General features: G+C 41.8%; 1 protein-coding gene across 1 annotated transcript in view; it reads left to right on the forward strand.

The window, feature by feature from the left end:
* SHISA5 (shisa family member 5) overlaps positions 1-11,082 on the forward strand; it is a 39,517-nt gene extending 28,435 nt beyond the window's left edge. The window contains exons 4-6 of the mRNA XM_053377622.1: positions 6,754-6,869; positions 7,609-7,830; positions 9,185-11,082. Of these exons, the coding sequence (XP_053233597.1) occupies positions 6,754-6,869; positions 7,609-7,830; positions 9,185-9,246 (400 nt within the window). The 3' untranslated portion in view covers positions 9,247-11,082. The remainder of the gene's footprint in view (positions 1-6,753; positions 6,870-7,608; positions 7,831-9,184) is intronic.
* Positions 11,083-14,210: the final 3,128 nt, after the last annotated feature.

Below are 14,210 nucleotides of genomic sequence, written 5' to 3' on the forward strand. Positions count from 1 at the left end.
GATGACCTCCTTCTACCGGTCCACAATAGAAAGTGTCCTCTCATATTGTATCACAGTGTGGTACGTTGGCTTGACAGCCATGGACAGAAAGTCTTTACAGAGGATGCTGAACACAGCACATGATATCATGGGCTGTCCCCTGAGCCCACTAGATGACATAGCAAGGGATCGTTCCCTAGGAGAGTGAGAAAAATTTTCAGGGATGATTCAAACCCTGGCCAGCACCTCTTTAATCTTCTACCCTCGGGCAGGAGATATAGAAATATAATCAGTCATACCAACAGGCTAAAAACAGTTTTTATCCGTGGGCTGTTAGGCTGCTGAACGGAAAATAATATAGTGCAACTGACTTTCAGGGTTGGTGTGTAATGGTGTGTAATGAGTGCAATGAGATTGAGTGTTTGTGGGGGGGGGAGGCTCAGTTAAACATAAATAATTAAACATAAATAATTCACTGTCATTGTCAAATGCATCTCATTTGTTTAAAAAACACCTAACTTAATGGGTCTGATTCTCAATTCAAAACTAGTAAAATTATTTTCCCATGTACGCGTTATGTAATGGCAATCTGTTGCTCTGTTGGGGGGGGTATTAAGATATGTCATAAACACCTTTCTGCACAATCCTAATTAAACTTATTCCTGGGAACCGCTACATCCAGTGATGTTCCAGGAAATACTGCAGAATATCAGCAAGCAATTCACCAAGTCAGGAATAGATCCAGCCTTTAATATTGAATAGAATGCAACTGTATGGCCAGAGGATATCAGTCCAAATCATTTTCTACTGATGCTATAAAGAATAAAATAATCACATGTAACTATTTAGTATCCACAAATGGTAACTGTGGCTACATGGACATTACCCATCTTTACTTTATTTAGTTTAGTTATCTGCCCACAGGGCTGGCCCAACAGTGCAAGCATCTCATGCAGAAGCTTAGGGTAGCAAATTTGGACGGCTCAGAAAGGCAACACGAGACTATATTCTGGGACAGAACAACACCAAAGACCAAGAGCAAGGCAGTATGGGAGAAACTGAGCACACAGGCAGCCACTGGGGAAATAATTTTTGGGTTGTGTCCAAAGTGCATGGGAGAGGGGCAAGGAATGCATGCTACAAAAGCAGTAAGCAAGGGAGAGTGGGAAAGAGTTCTCCTTATTGTGTACAAAGGAAAAGGAGTGTTCAAAGCATTTTGCTTCAGCTGTGTGATCCCATTAATTATCAGCACTGCCTTCCCACCCACACCAGCTGAAGCAAAATTCTTTTTTTAAAAAAACCTGCACGTTTGATGCAAAGACACCTTTAAGTACTCATGATTATTTGATATGTTTTGTATAAATATGAACCTTGTATTCCACTATGGAATATATTTTATGCTTTTTAAAAAAGCTTATTAGGACCATTATTTTATTGTCTTGTTACTCCTCTTGCATTCATTCATTCATTCATTTATTTATTTATTTATTTATTTATTTATTTACCTACCTTGATGTTTTGTTTATTTATTATGTTTTCAAAGAAAAAATGGATGTTAAATAAAGTCTGGACATGGCCTTAACAAACAACAACAAAAAAAGGTATTTTCATGTTTGCATGGTTTGGCCTAAAGCTTCACTTTCTTGGGCCTCAGATGGGGGTTTACCCAATCCTATTAACTAGAGATGCTTGGTATTAAGCCTTGGCAAAATATGTACTTCACCATTCAGCTGTAGCTTCTCCTTATATAAAGTGTGGTTATAAGTTGCTGAGACTGACCTGATTTACTGACCTCCAGCATGTTCTGCAAATTGGTTTGTGCAGCCTCTTCTCTTCCTTTGCAATGGGTTATAACAGCAGCAGAGGACAGTTGCTTTTTCCTGTTCACCATACCCTAAGAATAAATCCCCAGATCCTAGACTTCTTCCTCAGGCTCCTTAAGGAGCTTGTGCAGCAAAGAGAGAATCAAACTGGAAAGCCTGCTCTCCAATGAGACTGAGTATACCTGATGAGCTTCCAGAAAGAAAACAACAGAGTGGGTACACTAATATCATCAGAGACAAGGGAGAAACAGGTTCTTGAAAAACTGTCTATTAAAAAATGGTGGCGTTTTTCTGAGAATCCATTTCTTCCTTCTCTGTATGAGCTTTCAGAACTCACCACAGAAGAGCAATTACCTGGCTCCCCTAGTTACATGACTTGAATTTTCAAAAGTATTGAAATATTGTGACATATATGTATGAGTACATGTTTTTTTGGAAACATGAACCCCCCCTGAAATCTTCATATGCCACTCTGGGGAGGGGGCACCCCACTGGTTGAGATGTTGTATGCATTGTCAACTCGACATCTAGCGTGTGGCCCCTGTAGGAGAAGGAGCTATGATCCAGGAGGTCAGTTCCTAAACTACTGACTTAGCGCTGTTGCCTGGCTGGAGAAGTCAGCTTGTGCAAGCTCCCAGGCTTTATCAGAAATGATGTTTGTTTGACCACTAACTCTGCTTGTAGCTGAAGACAATAAACACCCAACCTCATTTCCTGCCACTGTCTCTTCCACCTGGGGACAACTTTCCTCAGCTCCTCCCCTACAGCTTGAACAAAACAACCACAACCACATCCCTTCTTTCCCCTCACAGTTTTAATAACCGTGCTGCTGCCTGGAGATAGAGTGGGTGGGTGGCAGTCTGCTGTTAGTGATGTTGGCTAATGACTGTCTGGTACAGTGGTCTCATTGAACCTGAGATCTGAGTATCATATGCATGCATAAGAAATACACCTATATATTCTCTGGCTCCTCGTTAGATTGTATATTTTTTCACTTTTTAGAAATAACATCTATATATTCTGACCAAGTTGCCTCATCTAGAGTTTGATGATGATGGTGGTGGTGGCTGCGGTGGTGGTGGTTTGGGGCAGGGGCCATATGGCAATGTTGCATACTTGATGGGCGGTAGTAGATTAAAGAACCACTGCATTAGCCTCTAAAATCAGCACCCGAAAGTGAAGAAAGACCTGATTCAGCTTGCATTACAATCGCTGTTACAAGGACTGTGCTTAAGATGGCCCCCAATAAGTGTGATTCTCCCTCCCTGCCCTTGGTTGCCCAAGACATTTCATTTTGTGGTGGTGTTGCCAATACACCAAAGAGTCCATATCGTGCTGCAGCACTTGGCTGCTCATATACAGTAAATTGTGCCTAGTTTTGCATAACACCAGTAAGCTCTTGCTTTTCACATTTAAGGAAAGGAACACTCAACGAATGCAAGCTGTGGGTGTTTCTCCCCACCCCTATTTTGGTATGAGCTTCAGGAATTAGTCAGTACAGTACTGAAGTTGTCCGATGGCTTGCTGCTGCAGTCTCAAAGATATACTAGCTTGCACTTCGTAAAATATTTTGGGTGTGCCTTCAGTTTTTTCATCATGCAGTGGAAAGATTATCACTGTAGCTGACAATAATGTAGTTTACCCACCAGTGTATTAAACCTAAGTGCATTGGCTGAATGTTGTTGAACACAAACTTTTTTTTAGCCTGACTGGCCTGATGTTTGGTAGAAGCATGGATCAGAATATAAACATGCAACTGAAGATGTAGTATCACTGTGAAATCCTTAAATGCTTTATTTTGTTTCATTGTGGCCATTTTGTTTTCACCTCATTGGAGCTTTTTTATTGTTGTTGGATTCGTTTTAAAGAATAGAAAGAAGTTAAAAATGGAGGTTTGATATGTAAAACTCTCATCATGGATTCTTCTTAATGTGGGGGAAATGTAATTTTTTTGCCCTTATGAGTAAAAAAATAATTTGAATGTGCCTGGGCAATTCCTGCTAAAATAATAGAAACCAGAGATAACTGAACTAGATTCCTAGGGCTGGACTGAATTAATTGGTCCCACAAGTGGAAGTTGGCACAACTGGACTTTACCCTCCTCTCCTCTCCCCCATGTTTCCCCTAGATTGGCTCAGGTGGGTCAGGATAATGCCCAGAATTGTACTTGGGAGAAGGGGAGGGGAGATATCAAGCAAGCAGAAATGCTATTGCTGATGAAGCTATCATGCTATCACTATGTTGAAACCCTTCCCTAGTGGTTACAATTAGGCCTTGGTGTGCTCCTTCCCCTAACCAATAAATACAAAACCCAGAATAATTTGTGCAAAACAGTCAACACTAAAAAACAAATACTCACAAATTAAATTATGAAAAGTTGCTCAATGCACATGATTTATGAAGGCTGCTTGGTTGCTGAAGGTGGCCCAATTTGGATTTTGCCTGGTGCAGCTTCTCTTTTCATCTGAATCTCTCCTCGAGATCAACTTATTTTACGATTCTCTACTGTAATGGAAATTGGGGGTTGCTCGTGCGTAAGTTGCCGCCACTCTTGGCAAGGTTGCCTGGATAAACCTTTCCCTGGCTGGACAGCCCTGACTCCGCGGCTGTCTCAGTCACTGGCAGAATCCGCCAGTGGGCGTTTCCTGAACTTCTTCCAACATAAAAGTTCCTTGATGGATACTCTCCGCCTAGCCTCCCTGCGCGGAAGTCTTCTGCGCAGGGTGGGTGTGGGCAGTGGAGGACCCGTGCTCTCCCCGCTGGTCTCTGGCGAAGAGTCCTGGAGCCATCTCTCCGAAGCCTGCCTCTGCCCGCCTTTCTCCCTGGTGTCACGCTGATTTCCTTCCCCGGCCGATGAGTCCCCTCTCTCCCTGCTGGGCCCTTCTCCGGCATCGCTTGGGAGCCTTGCCTCCACTCCTGGCTCCGATGGCAGTTCCCTGACATCCACCCTAACCTTTAACCCAAGGGTGAGGAACTTTCCCCTCCTGTCAGTGTCATCATTTCCTCACTGGTTACATAAAGGTGGTGATAAAGGTGGAATAAAGACCACACTGCTTCACGTTTAGCTGTGGTATGCCTCTGATTAGAATTCCTAATCCTGTACAGTTCTGCTCAGATGAAAGCTTTACTGGGTTTTATGAAGTTAGTCTCAAATAATTACAGAGGATTTTTGTAATAAAAAAATACAACAGCTACTGTTCTGGAAAACAAATTAAAATAATTACTTTCTGACTTCAGGATGCTACACACCCACACACATATGACAGAAGCCTACTAATTTTTTTCTTGGACAGGTGGGGAAAATACTTCTTTTCTCCAAGCCATACAAACAGGTGGAGAAGTAAAAAAGAAAAAAAAAAGAAATCAGTTTATTTTTATCAAAATGAAATTGTTCTGAAATGGCATATACTGAGGGGAGGAGCACTTTGAAAAACCACAAAAAACGGAAAGGAACAGGAAGGGGGGAAATAGATGGGATGGAAGAATGGAAAAGCTTCCAGAGCAGCGTTAGAAACTGAGGTATGTCTAGGCACACTTTTTTTATAACAAGAATACAAAGCTGAAAATGAATGAACTGCAGCAAAAATATTAAGTTCATTTTTCACATGGTCTAGTCCTTCCCCTGCCCACCCCCCTAATATTCTTTAGAGGGTCTCTTCTCCAGTCTTCAGAGAGTAAATGGAAGTGAGGAGGCAGAAAAAGACCCTTCTTTCCTTCCACTCTGCAGTTTTAATCTGAAATCTTAGGCACAGAACTGCACCCAGACCTCAGAACCTGCTCCCGCTAATGAAATCCCCTATCACAAAATGTGCCTAGAACAATGGGAGTTTCAAACACTGTTCGGGGGTGTCAAGGGCTACATAAAAGGAGACCAGGGGCCACCCACCCATCTGCATTGTGGTCTTTCCCCATTCCTGAATTGCCCTTCTACTGTGGATTGTAAGACCTCTGGGCAGGAACTATGTTACCTTAGTGTGCTCAGCACACTATCAGTACTGAACAAATGCCAAACAGTGGTGGTCTTGTGGCCTGGTCTAATGATCACCCTATGCATAGTAGGTCAGTCACAGAAAAGGAGCAGAGCTAAAGATTTGTCCTTGGCAAGTGTAGGTTAATGCATTCTGCTAAAGATTGATGACATTTGGAAGCCAAGTGACTTGCGCACACAGGGACGGTCAGCTTGATGACATACATGTAGCCATGTGCATGCCAATGCGACCAAGCACCCCAACACAGTGTGTACCTACTCATCCACTCATTAATAATAATAATTAATAATAATAATAATAATAATAATTTATTTATACCCCGCCCATCTGTCTGGGTTTCCCCAGCCACTCTAAGCGGCTTCCAACAAAAGATTAAAAATACATTAAAACCCCATTCATTAAAAACTTCCCTAAACAGGGCTGCCTTCAGATGTCTTCTAAACGTCAGATAGTTGTTTATTTCCTTGACATCTGACGGGAGGGTGTTCCACAGGGCAGACGCCACTACTGAGAAGGCCCTCTGCCTGTAGCCTCTCAGTGAGGGAACCGCCAGAAGGCCCCCCGCGCTGGACCTCAGTGTCTGGGTTGAATGATGGGGTGGAGATGCTCCTTCAGGTATACTGATACACCTGATGCATCTATATATGCCTCTCTGCTGCTTTTTCTTTCTTCAGTATGACTATGCCTCTTTGTGAAAGAACGCTTCTAGAGCATAGTACTGAATTTTTAATCCTCATTTTTTTTATTTGACATAATCCATATGATAAACCTCTAAGGGAAATTGCTTGTTTGCACACTGAATGTTATTTTTATGCATTTTTTTCTAAATATAACAAATTAGATCAAATATTTGATGAACAAAGGATAACTGTGTGATTTATCAGTGTTTTCGGTTATAACTGAAGATTGCCTCCTGTTTTGATAGACACCTTAGTTTTCAAATGTGTCTTTTCCTCTTACAGCGGGACTGTCATAGCTGTTGGTGTTTCCATATTCGTACTGTTTGTGGTGACCATCATTTTCTGCTTCACCTGTTCATGTTGCTGCCTGTATAAAGCATGCCGAAGACAACCACGGCGTAAGCATGGTTTATTTTTTACCCTCTCTTAGTAAAGAAAGAAAGAAGGCTGTTCTAACAAGAAATTATTAATGACTCATAAACTTTTTTAAAAAAAATAGTGCTGTCTAGTGCCATGCGTAATTTTGGGATGTAGCTGTAGAAAGCAATTCATGTTATTTAGACACATTTGAAATCAAGAGCCAGTTTACCTCAGCAGCATTTTGGACTTGATGCCAACAAACAGTTATGGTAGGAATTGTCTAAATATATGAACAACCAAATAGCCATGATTTTGTAAAGTGAATCAAATATGTAGGCTGAGTTCAGCTAAACTGTAGTATGTTCAGAACATTTTCTGCAAGCACAACTGAACTTCCCCTCCCCTCCCCTCCCGTCAAATCTGCTCTGGGGTTTCCTCAACCCCTGGAGCAGATTTGGGATGGTGCAGGGCAGGGAGTGCAAAAGGTGGATAAGTTCTGATGTGCTTGCAGAAGTCATTCCACATGCCCAGTGACATTAGCAGGATTCAACCCTGTGTCGTGTCTGTTTGTGTCTCTTAGGTGGACTAAGAAATTCGTGTGTGCGGGGAGGGTAAGCTTCATCGCTTTTCACCTCAGGAATGTAGTCAGAATAGCTTTAGGTGGCAGTTGAGTTTACCCAAAAATGAAAAAACAGGGAGCAAAGGGATTGTTTAGAAATATAATCATCTTTCTTCATGTGCTGATTGCTTCCCTGGCACTCTTCCCATGTCTTACAGCTGTTGTGACCACAACTACAGCCACAACTCTGGTGCAGGTGCCATATCCTCAGCAGCCTGGGATGCCACCACAAGGTTACCCTGTAGGGATGTATCAAGGATATAATCCTCTGCCAGTACAACCGCAGCAGGGGATGCCAGCAGCACCCTACCCAACACAGTACCCTCCACCTTACCCCACACAGCCTGCAGGACCACCACCTTACCATGAAACCATGGCAGGTAAGGAGAGAATCTGTTGAGAAGAACGGGGTGCTTTGTCTTGCACCCCAGCTGCAGGAGGTGGGGTGACTGTGGGTGTTTTTATCTGGAGTCTTGAAGAGGAGCAAATACAAGGTTTCTGAGAGGACGTGAACCATTAATATGCTCATTCTACTTCTTAGCTTATTTTTTCTAGTTCTTTGCTATTTCATCAAGGTTTCCTCCAACCAAGTTCTCATTCCATGCTCCCAATATTTCTTGACATGAGGACAACAGTGTGCCCCTTAATGTGCTATTTAATATCTGAGATTGGTGATCCTTGGTTGGGGCTTGTATACTTACTGTATTATGCTATCATTGGCTGCAGAGTTCATTGGAATCTTATCCTTTTATGTGGCTGGGACAGTGAGGGGGCAGGGGGCTGGCAATTATCTTAGATTCACTGCTGACTTCTATAAAAAGTGATCTTTATTACCACATAACCTTTCCTGGCATTATATTACACCAAATTTCTTGGTGATGGTGACCTCTGGGCAAACTTAGGATCCTAACTAAAGCACGTTTCTGTACCATTAAACTGCCAAGTTTGTCAGTTTTTGCCTGTTGTGGTATCAAATATACTGGCATAATGCCATACTGGAGCAACTGTGGCCAGTGGCGGAGGAAGGGGAGCACAGGGGATGCGGTCCACCCCGGGTGTCGTCACCGGTGTGTGTGTGTGTGTGTGTGTGTGTGTGACAAAATGAGTTTTTAAAAATAAAAATGGGCTCACAAAACCTTTCAGGAGTGACAAGGTGGCTTAGGCGCCTGCAGGTTCCTAAGTTGCATCTGCTTACTGCCTCTCACTCAGCCACCCTACAGCTGAGGGGGAGGCGGTGGAGAGGCTCCAAGCGTTGGAGAGGCTTGCCCCACCCCATGGGTGTCTCACCCCGCCCCCGCTGCAGGACACGCCCCTGCTGACTGTGGCATCCCTCAGTCTGCTATGCTGCCATCTTAGTCATTCCGCAGCAGCAGAGGCTAAATGTACAGTCCTGTCCTCACTTTGTAGATTGGTCAGGAATCTAATCACACTGAGCAGCATACCTACCCAGACACTCAGCTTTGGGTTACCCTTAAAAGTATGTAAGGACAGAGTCAGTTTTGTCATAAGAGACCCCTGCTTGAACTTCCATTCTTTTAAAGAGATATGTTCTCCTTTAAAGGAAAAGAACTTTTAAAAGCCTTGTTACAATCTGCTTTGAAGATTTTGCTGATGAGGCTGGAAGTCCTTCTTGAGCTCACAAATCAGTAAATTCTCTGAGAGTGCTCGTAATCAGCCCAGGAAAAAGCATAGTATTTATAAAATATATATTTAAAATGTTGTCTTGTTTTACAGCTGGAGCTCCTGCAGTTCAGCCACCTTATAACCCAGCATACATGGATCCTCCAAAGCATTAACTTCAAATGGATTTACTGCTCTGTATCTGCGCAGAAGCCTTTTCAAACAGAATCTATATTGTGGCATACTTTCTTAAAATACTACTCTGATGCAGGTGGGGTAGAAACCCTGACAGTGTTTGTTTGCCTTTTAATGCCTTGAACACCACAAGAAAGAAAGAAAAAAGATCTATCACCTGGATTTGTTTTCCTATATATCAATTTAAATTGTTGATAGTGTCTTAAAAAGACAACTTCAGAGTAGGAGTCATGGATATGCCATACAATAATTTGAATTCTAGTGAAAGGGAGTCGTTGATAAGACGAGTAGCAACAAGTGTCTGCTACCATGATTTTGCCAGTAATTGTTGATGCTTATAAAATGAGAGGTGTACCTCAACAAAATCAGTGTAAAACTGGATATACTTTTTCCAGTTAACTATTGCAAAGTAAGATCTAATGAAAAGAAGTAAGAGAAATAGTACTGAGTAGAATGTTTTGGTTTTTTGGCAAGAAATAGTGTAAGTTGTTAAAGAAAACTTTTCTGTATTTGTGCAGCAATTGCATAGTCATTTGCTTCATTATGCTTTCACAGTTTTAATTTCAAGCATGTCAGTTTCATAGGTAACTTTCCTCTGTCTAATATTCCAGTTTCTCCTTTCCTCAAAACAACAACAGCAACAACAACAACCAAAAGTATTGTACCACTGCATGAACATGGTTGAATGAGATCATTAATCATCTTAACATGTCAGACCTGCAGAACAATGTTAGGCTTAGTAGAAGAGCTGGATATAAATACATAAATATTGTATTCTCCTGTTCTGATCCTAATGTTCCTGTTGAGAGTGCCAGCCAAACATGCCTTCCTCCGTGTATAAGGAAGCTTAGGCATTCCACTCTGCCTCTCCTTTTCATTATTTTTCCTATCTGGCAGTTCAACATTCCATGGGTACTGAGCATGCTCATAAGGAAACTCCTACAGCATCAGACCAAAGACTTGTCTAGCACAGCATTTTGTTTTCTGTAACCAACCAAATGCCTATGGGAAGGCCACAAGCCACAGTAGTATTCTCCCACTCATGATAGTGCAGGAACTGGTATTCTGAGGTATACTGTCTCTGATGCTGGAGGTAATATAGCCAACATGGCTAGTTGCCTGTTATTTTCTCTATAAATCTTTCGAATGCCCCTTCAGAACCATTTATTTTCTTTATTTGAAGGTGCTTAACAGTGCAGTACTCTCCATACATACTTGGAAGTAAGTCTCCTGGAGAGCAATGGGCTTTTAACTCCCAGGTAGTATAGGATTGCACCTTAAATAGACTAACAGAAATTTGCTTCCAGCTCTTAATGGGTTTCTGTGCCTGCCTGCATCTATCCATGTACCAAAACCATCACAAACCACTGTCAGAATTGCTTTCGCTGTGAAGGAGAAATGTAAAGAGGAGGCGACCTGTTTTTGGAGCTGCAGTTTCTCATTGCGGATTGCTTCTATGTAGTTATAAGTTGGGAGTCCCTGCATTTCTCTATGTGAGCAACCAATGCTTTGAGGAGTGCTACTGTGATCTTTATACCTTCTTAAACATCTTTATATAGTTCTTTCTGTCGCATTTTCCTATTCAAGAATTTTCTGGTAACATGACTAAGGCAGCATCTATCCTCCTCTATAATTACATTTCACAAAACTCTTAGCAGCTACCTTGTAATCCAAAAGATGTAATTTAGGACATGTCACTTTCTGAAGAAGACTTCTGTTGCTCCCCTTCATTTCTAGCATGAATATGCACTCTCCCTTAAAATATATCTGGAATGTACAAGGTGAGGCAGGAAAAGTATACTGAACACACACACACACACACACACACACACACACACACACACAATATTCTAACCAAATTACTACTGAAGCCAGGGATGCAGTAAGTGTGAATAAAAAGGGAGACTGAGCTATAGAATAAGATATAGCCCTCATAATATATGATAGAAAAACTTCAATCACTCTTGCTAGTTCAATATGAGGGTTTAGGAGTTCAGAGTACCAAAATCATCCCAAACCACTGTCAGAATTGCTTTCGCTGTGAAGGAGAAATGTGAAGAGGAGGCAACCTGTTTTTGGAGCTGCAGCTTCTCGTTGCGGATTGCTCCTATGTAGTTATAAGTTGGAGTCCCTGCAATTCTCTGTGTGAGCAACCAATGCTTTGAGGAGTGCTACTGTGTGATCTTGGTACCTTCTTAAACGTCTTTATATAGTTCTTTCTGTTGCATTTTCCTATTCAAGAATTTTCTGGTAAAATGGCTAAGGCTGCAATCATGTACCCTTAACCTAGGAGTAAGCCCCATTGAACTCAGTGGGACTTGCTTTTGAGGGAATGTGCATAGGATTGCAACGTGGATCATGTTATGTAGGCATAGACCTCTCTCTTCATGAGATTGCATATGGTCTACATTCTACTAATGTAAAATGAAAAGTTATAGAAAGTAGCATTGACTACATTTCCTTACCGTGACTTATAATGGGGAAAAGTCCTGTCTTCTGGTGATTATTGGGGATGTTAGGAAAGCTATATAGATATTGATTTCCCTGTGCTGTGTTAAGCTCTACTTTTTCTTTCTGGGTGTATAGTAACAAACTGCTGAAAAGTGTGTCTTTCTCTACCTCCTTCAGGAAAAGCATCAGAGTTTTCTTAATTCACCATTGTGCCAGCATGGATTGAAACCCTGTCCACACTTGCACATAAAGTGATTGTATCACAAAGCATAGCTCTGTCGACTGCCATCACTTTGCCATGGTCATGAGACAGTATCTTGTGTGTTTTTAACCTTCCTCCCCAGTATTAGGTAGAGTTTGGTGGGAGTGAGGGTTAGGAAGAAACTGTATATGATCATTAAATATCAACATCATGAGTAATTCCTGTTCCATTGTGACCTGTGAAATCTCAGCTCACATAGTCACAAGATGACACCAGTGTGTATCTATGAGCAGAATTCGAGTGTTTGCTTACATACAACAAGTATTTCATTATTTGCAATCCTGCTGTTACATGAGTCTTGTTTAACTCAATAGTGCTTATATGTGAGTATCTGAGGGGAAAATTGTGGCCTGTGAAATACTTTGTGTGTTATATATGTCAATTTAATAAAAAAGTTGTTTACTGAAGCAGAAGGGAAATTGAATTTCAGCTTCATATTGTAGATTTGCAGTGTTTACTTTTTTATTGTGAACTTTGGAAGTGCCTTTCACAGACTTTTCAAACTGCATTATTGTAGTCAGTGTACTATATATCAATATACAATGCAATTCTTTTTGATATTCTTTTTTTAAAAAAATAATCCTGATTTGTATGTTGCTTATAGTAAACAAGACAATTCAAAAGGATTGGCATGTTTGCAGCTTTTTATAATAAATATATTGTCAAAACGTACTCACTTTGCATTATTTGTTGAATTCTGCTAGTATTAGAAAAATAGTGTTCAACTCCCTGCATGTAAAAGACAGTAGTTCTGACCCAGAGAAAATTAATTGCACTAACTGAAAAGAATCCAAACCCAAACAGTGACAATATGAACAGAGTAAGGGCTGTGCCCCTGCTTATTCTGCTGGCTAAGCTCGTGCTATCTAAACTCGCTTATCACTTTCCAAAGCCCATTTCTGAAGCCACTACTCTCTTCTATTCTGCACCCCTGCTTTGCACCCATTTTTACATTTACGCCATGTCCATGCCTTGTCCCCCTCCTTTTGTGCATCCTCATCATCCCTGCTTTATTCAAACTGCTGCTTCAAACACAACTTCTCATTCCCTTGGTGTTGTATAACCTGCCTTCTCTTTTCATCCCCAAACCCTGTACCACCTTCATGCAAATCTAGGAATGTGATGCGGCACTATAAACACTCCACTGGGGGTTGCATGGTGAAAGTCTTGCCTTTTTTCCATATAAGAAGATACAGCTCTCAAAGCATCGCACAACCCTAATGTGTTTGCAGATTATTTTGGGTGTCAAACCACTGGGGCAGTCTGTGATTGTGAATTAGGGGCCAGAGGAGCCCTGCTGGCCCCTGAAGCTTTATGCCAAAGGTATGCAATGTGCTGTCCTCAAGATGTTATTGGACACCCAACTCCTGTCAGCTCCAGCCAACATGGCCGATGGACAGGGAAAATGGGGATTTGGAGCTCAGCAACGTCTGAAGGGCACCATGTTAGCTACTCTGCTTTATGCAATACAAGCTGTCTTTGGGTGGCAAGAGAGACTTGGAAATATTAGGTTCCCACCTAAACTAAACACAAAATAACAAAGATCGAAGAGGAGGTATGGAGCACTGTGGTAAAGAGGGAGTCAAGCTAAGCGTGGAACAATCTAGGGCAGATTTCACAAAGTCTGAACATTGAGAACTTAGGTGACCAAGCCCGTCAGTTCTCTGTGAAAGCTTTGTCTAAAGCAGGCATGGCCAAACTTGGCCCTCCAGATGTTTTGGGACTGCAATTCCCATCATCCCTGACCACTCGTCCTGTTAGCTAGGGATGATGGAAGTTGTAGTCCCAAAATATCTGGAGGGCCAAGTTTGGCCATGTCTGGTCTAAAGCAAAGAGGGATACGGATCTAGAGTTCTGTGGAGGCATGGGAGGGGTCCTCAACTTATCATTGAGTCTAAGTTTCCACTAAAGGTGATGAGTGAAATGAACAGTGTGCAAACAGAGCATAAGTTTTTAGTGTGAGGTTCTAACTCATAAAAATAGCTAGTGTGACTGGTAGTAGCAGCAGTGCTTCAAACAGGGCTTCTTCCAGGGATCTAAGTAGATCAAATCAAGTTCTGTCTGGATTGACATGTTTAGAGGTCAAGCATGAGGAAGGCATTAGCATTCTTGCTTTCACTATGGTAAATATGCCTTGTGAAAGCATCTCATCGATCAACCTAACTTGGGGAACCTTTGCTGGACAATGGGACAAATCTTTATCTCCCCACCCTTGGCAGACATACAATATGA

This window comes from Podarcis raffonei, chromosome 2 (genome assembly GCF_027172205.1).
Source record: "Podarcis raffonei isolate rPodRaf1 chromosome 2, rPodRaf1.pri, whole genome shotgun sequence".
In the NCBI taxonomy this organism is placed as follows: Eukaryota; Metazoa; Chordata; class Lepidosauria; order Squamata; family Lacertidae; genus Podarcis; species Podarcis raffonei.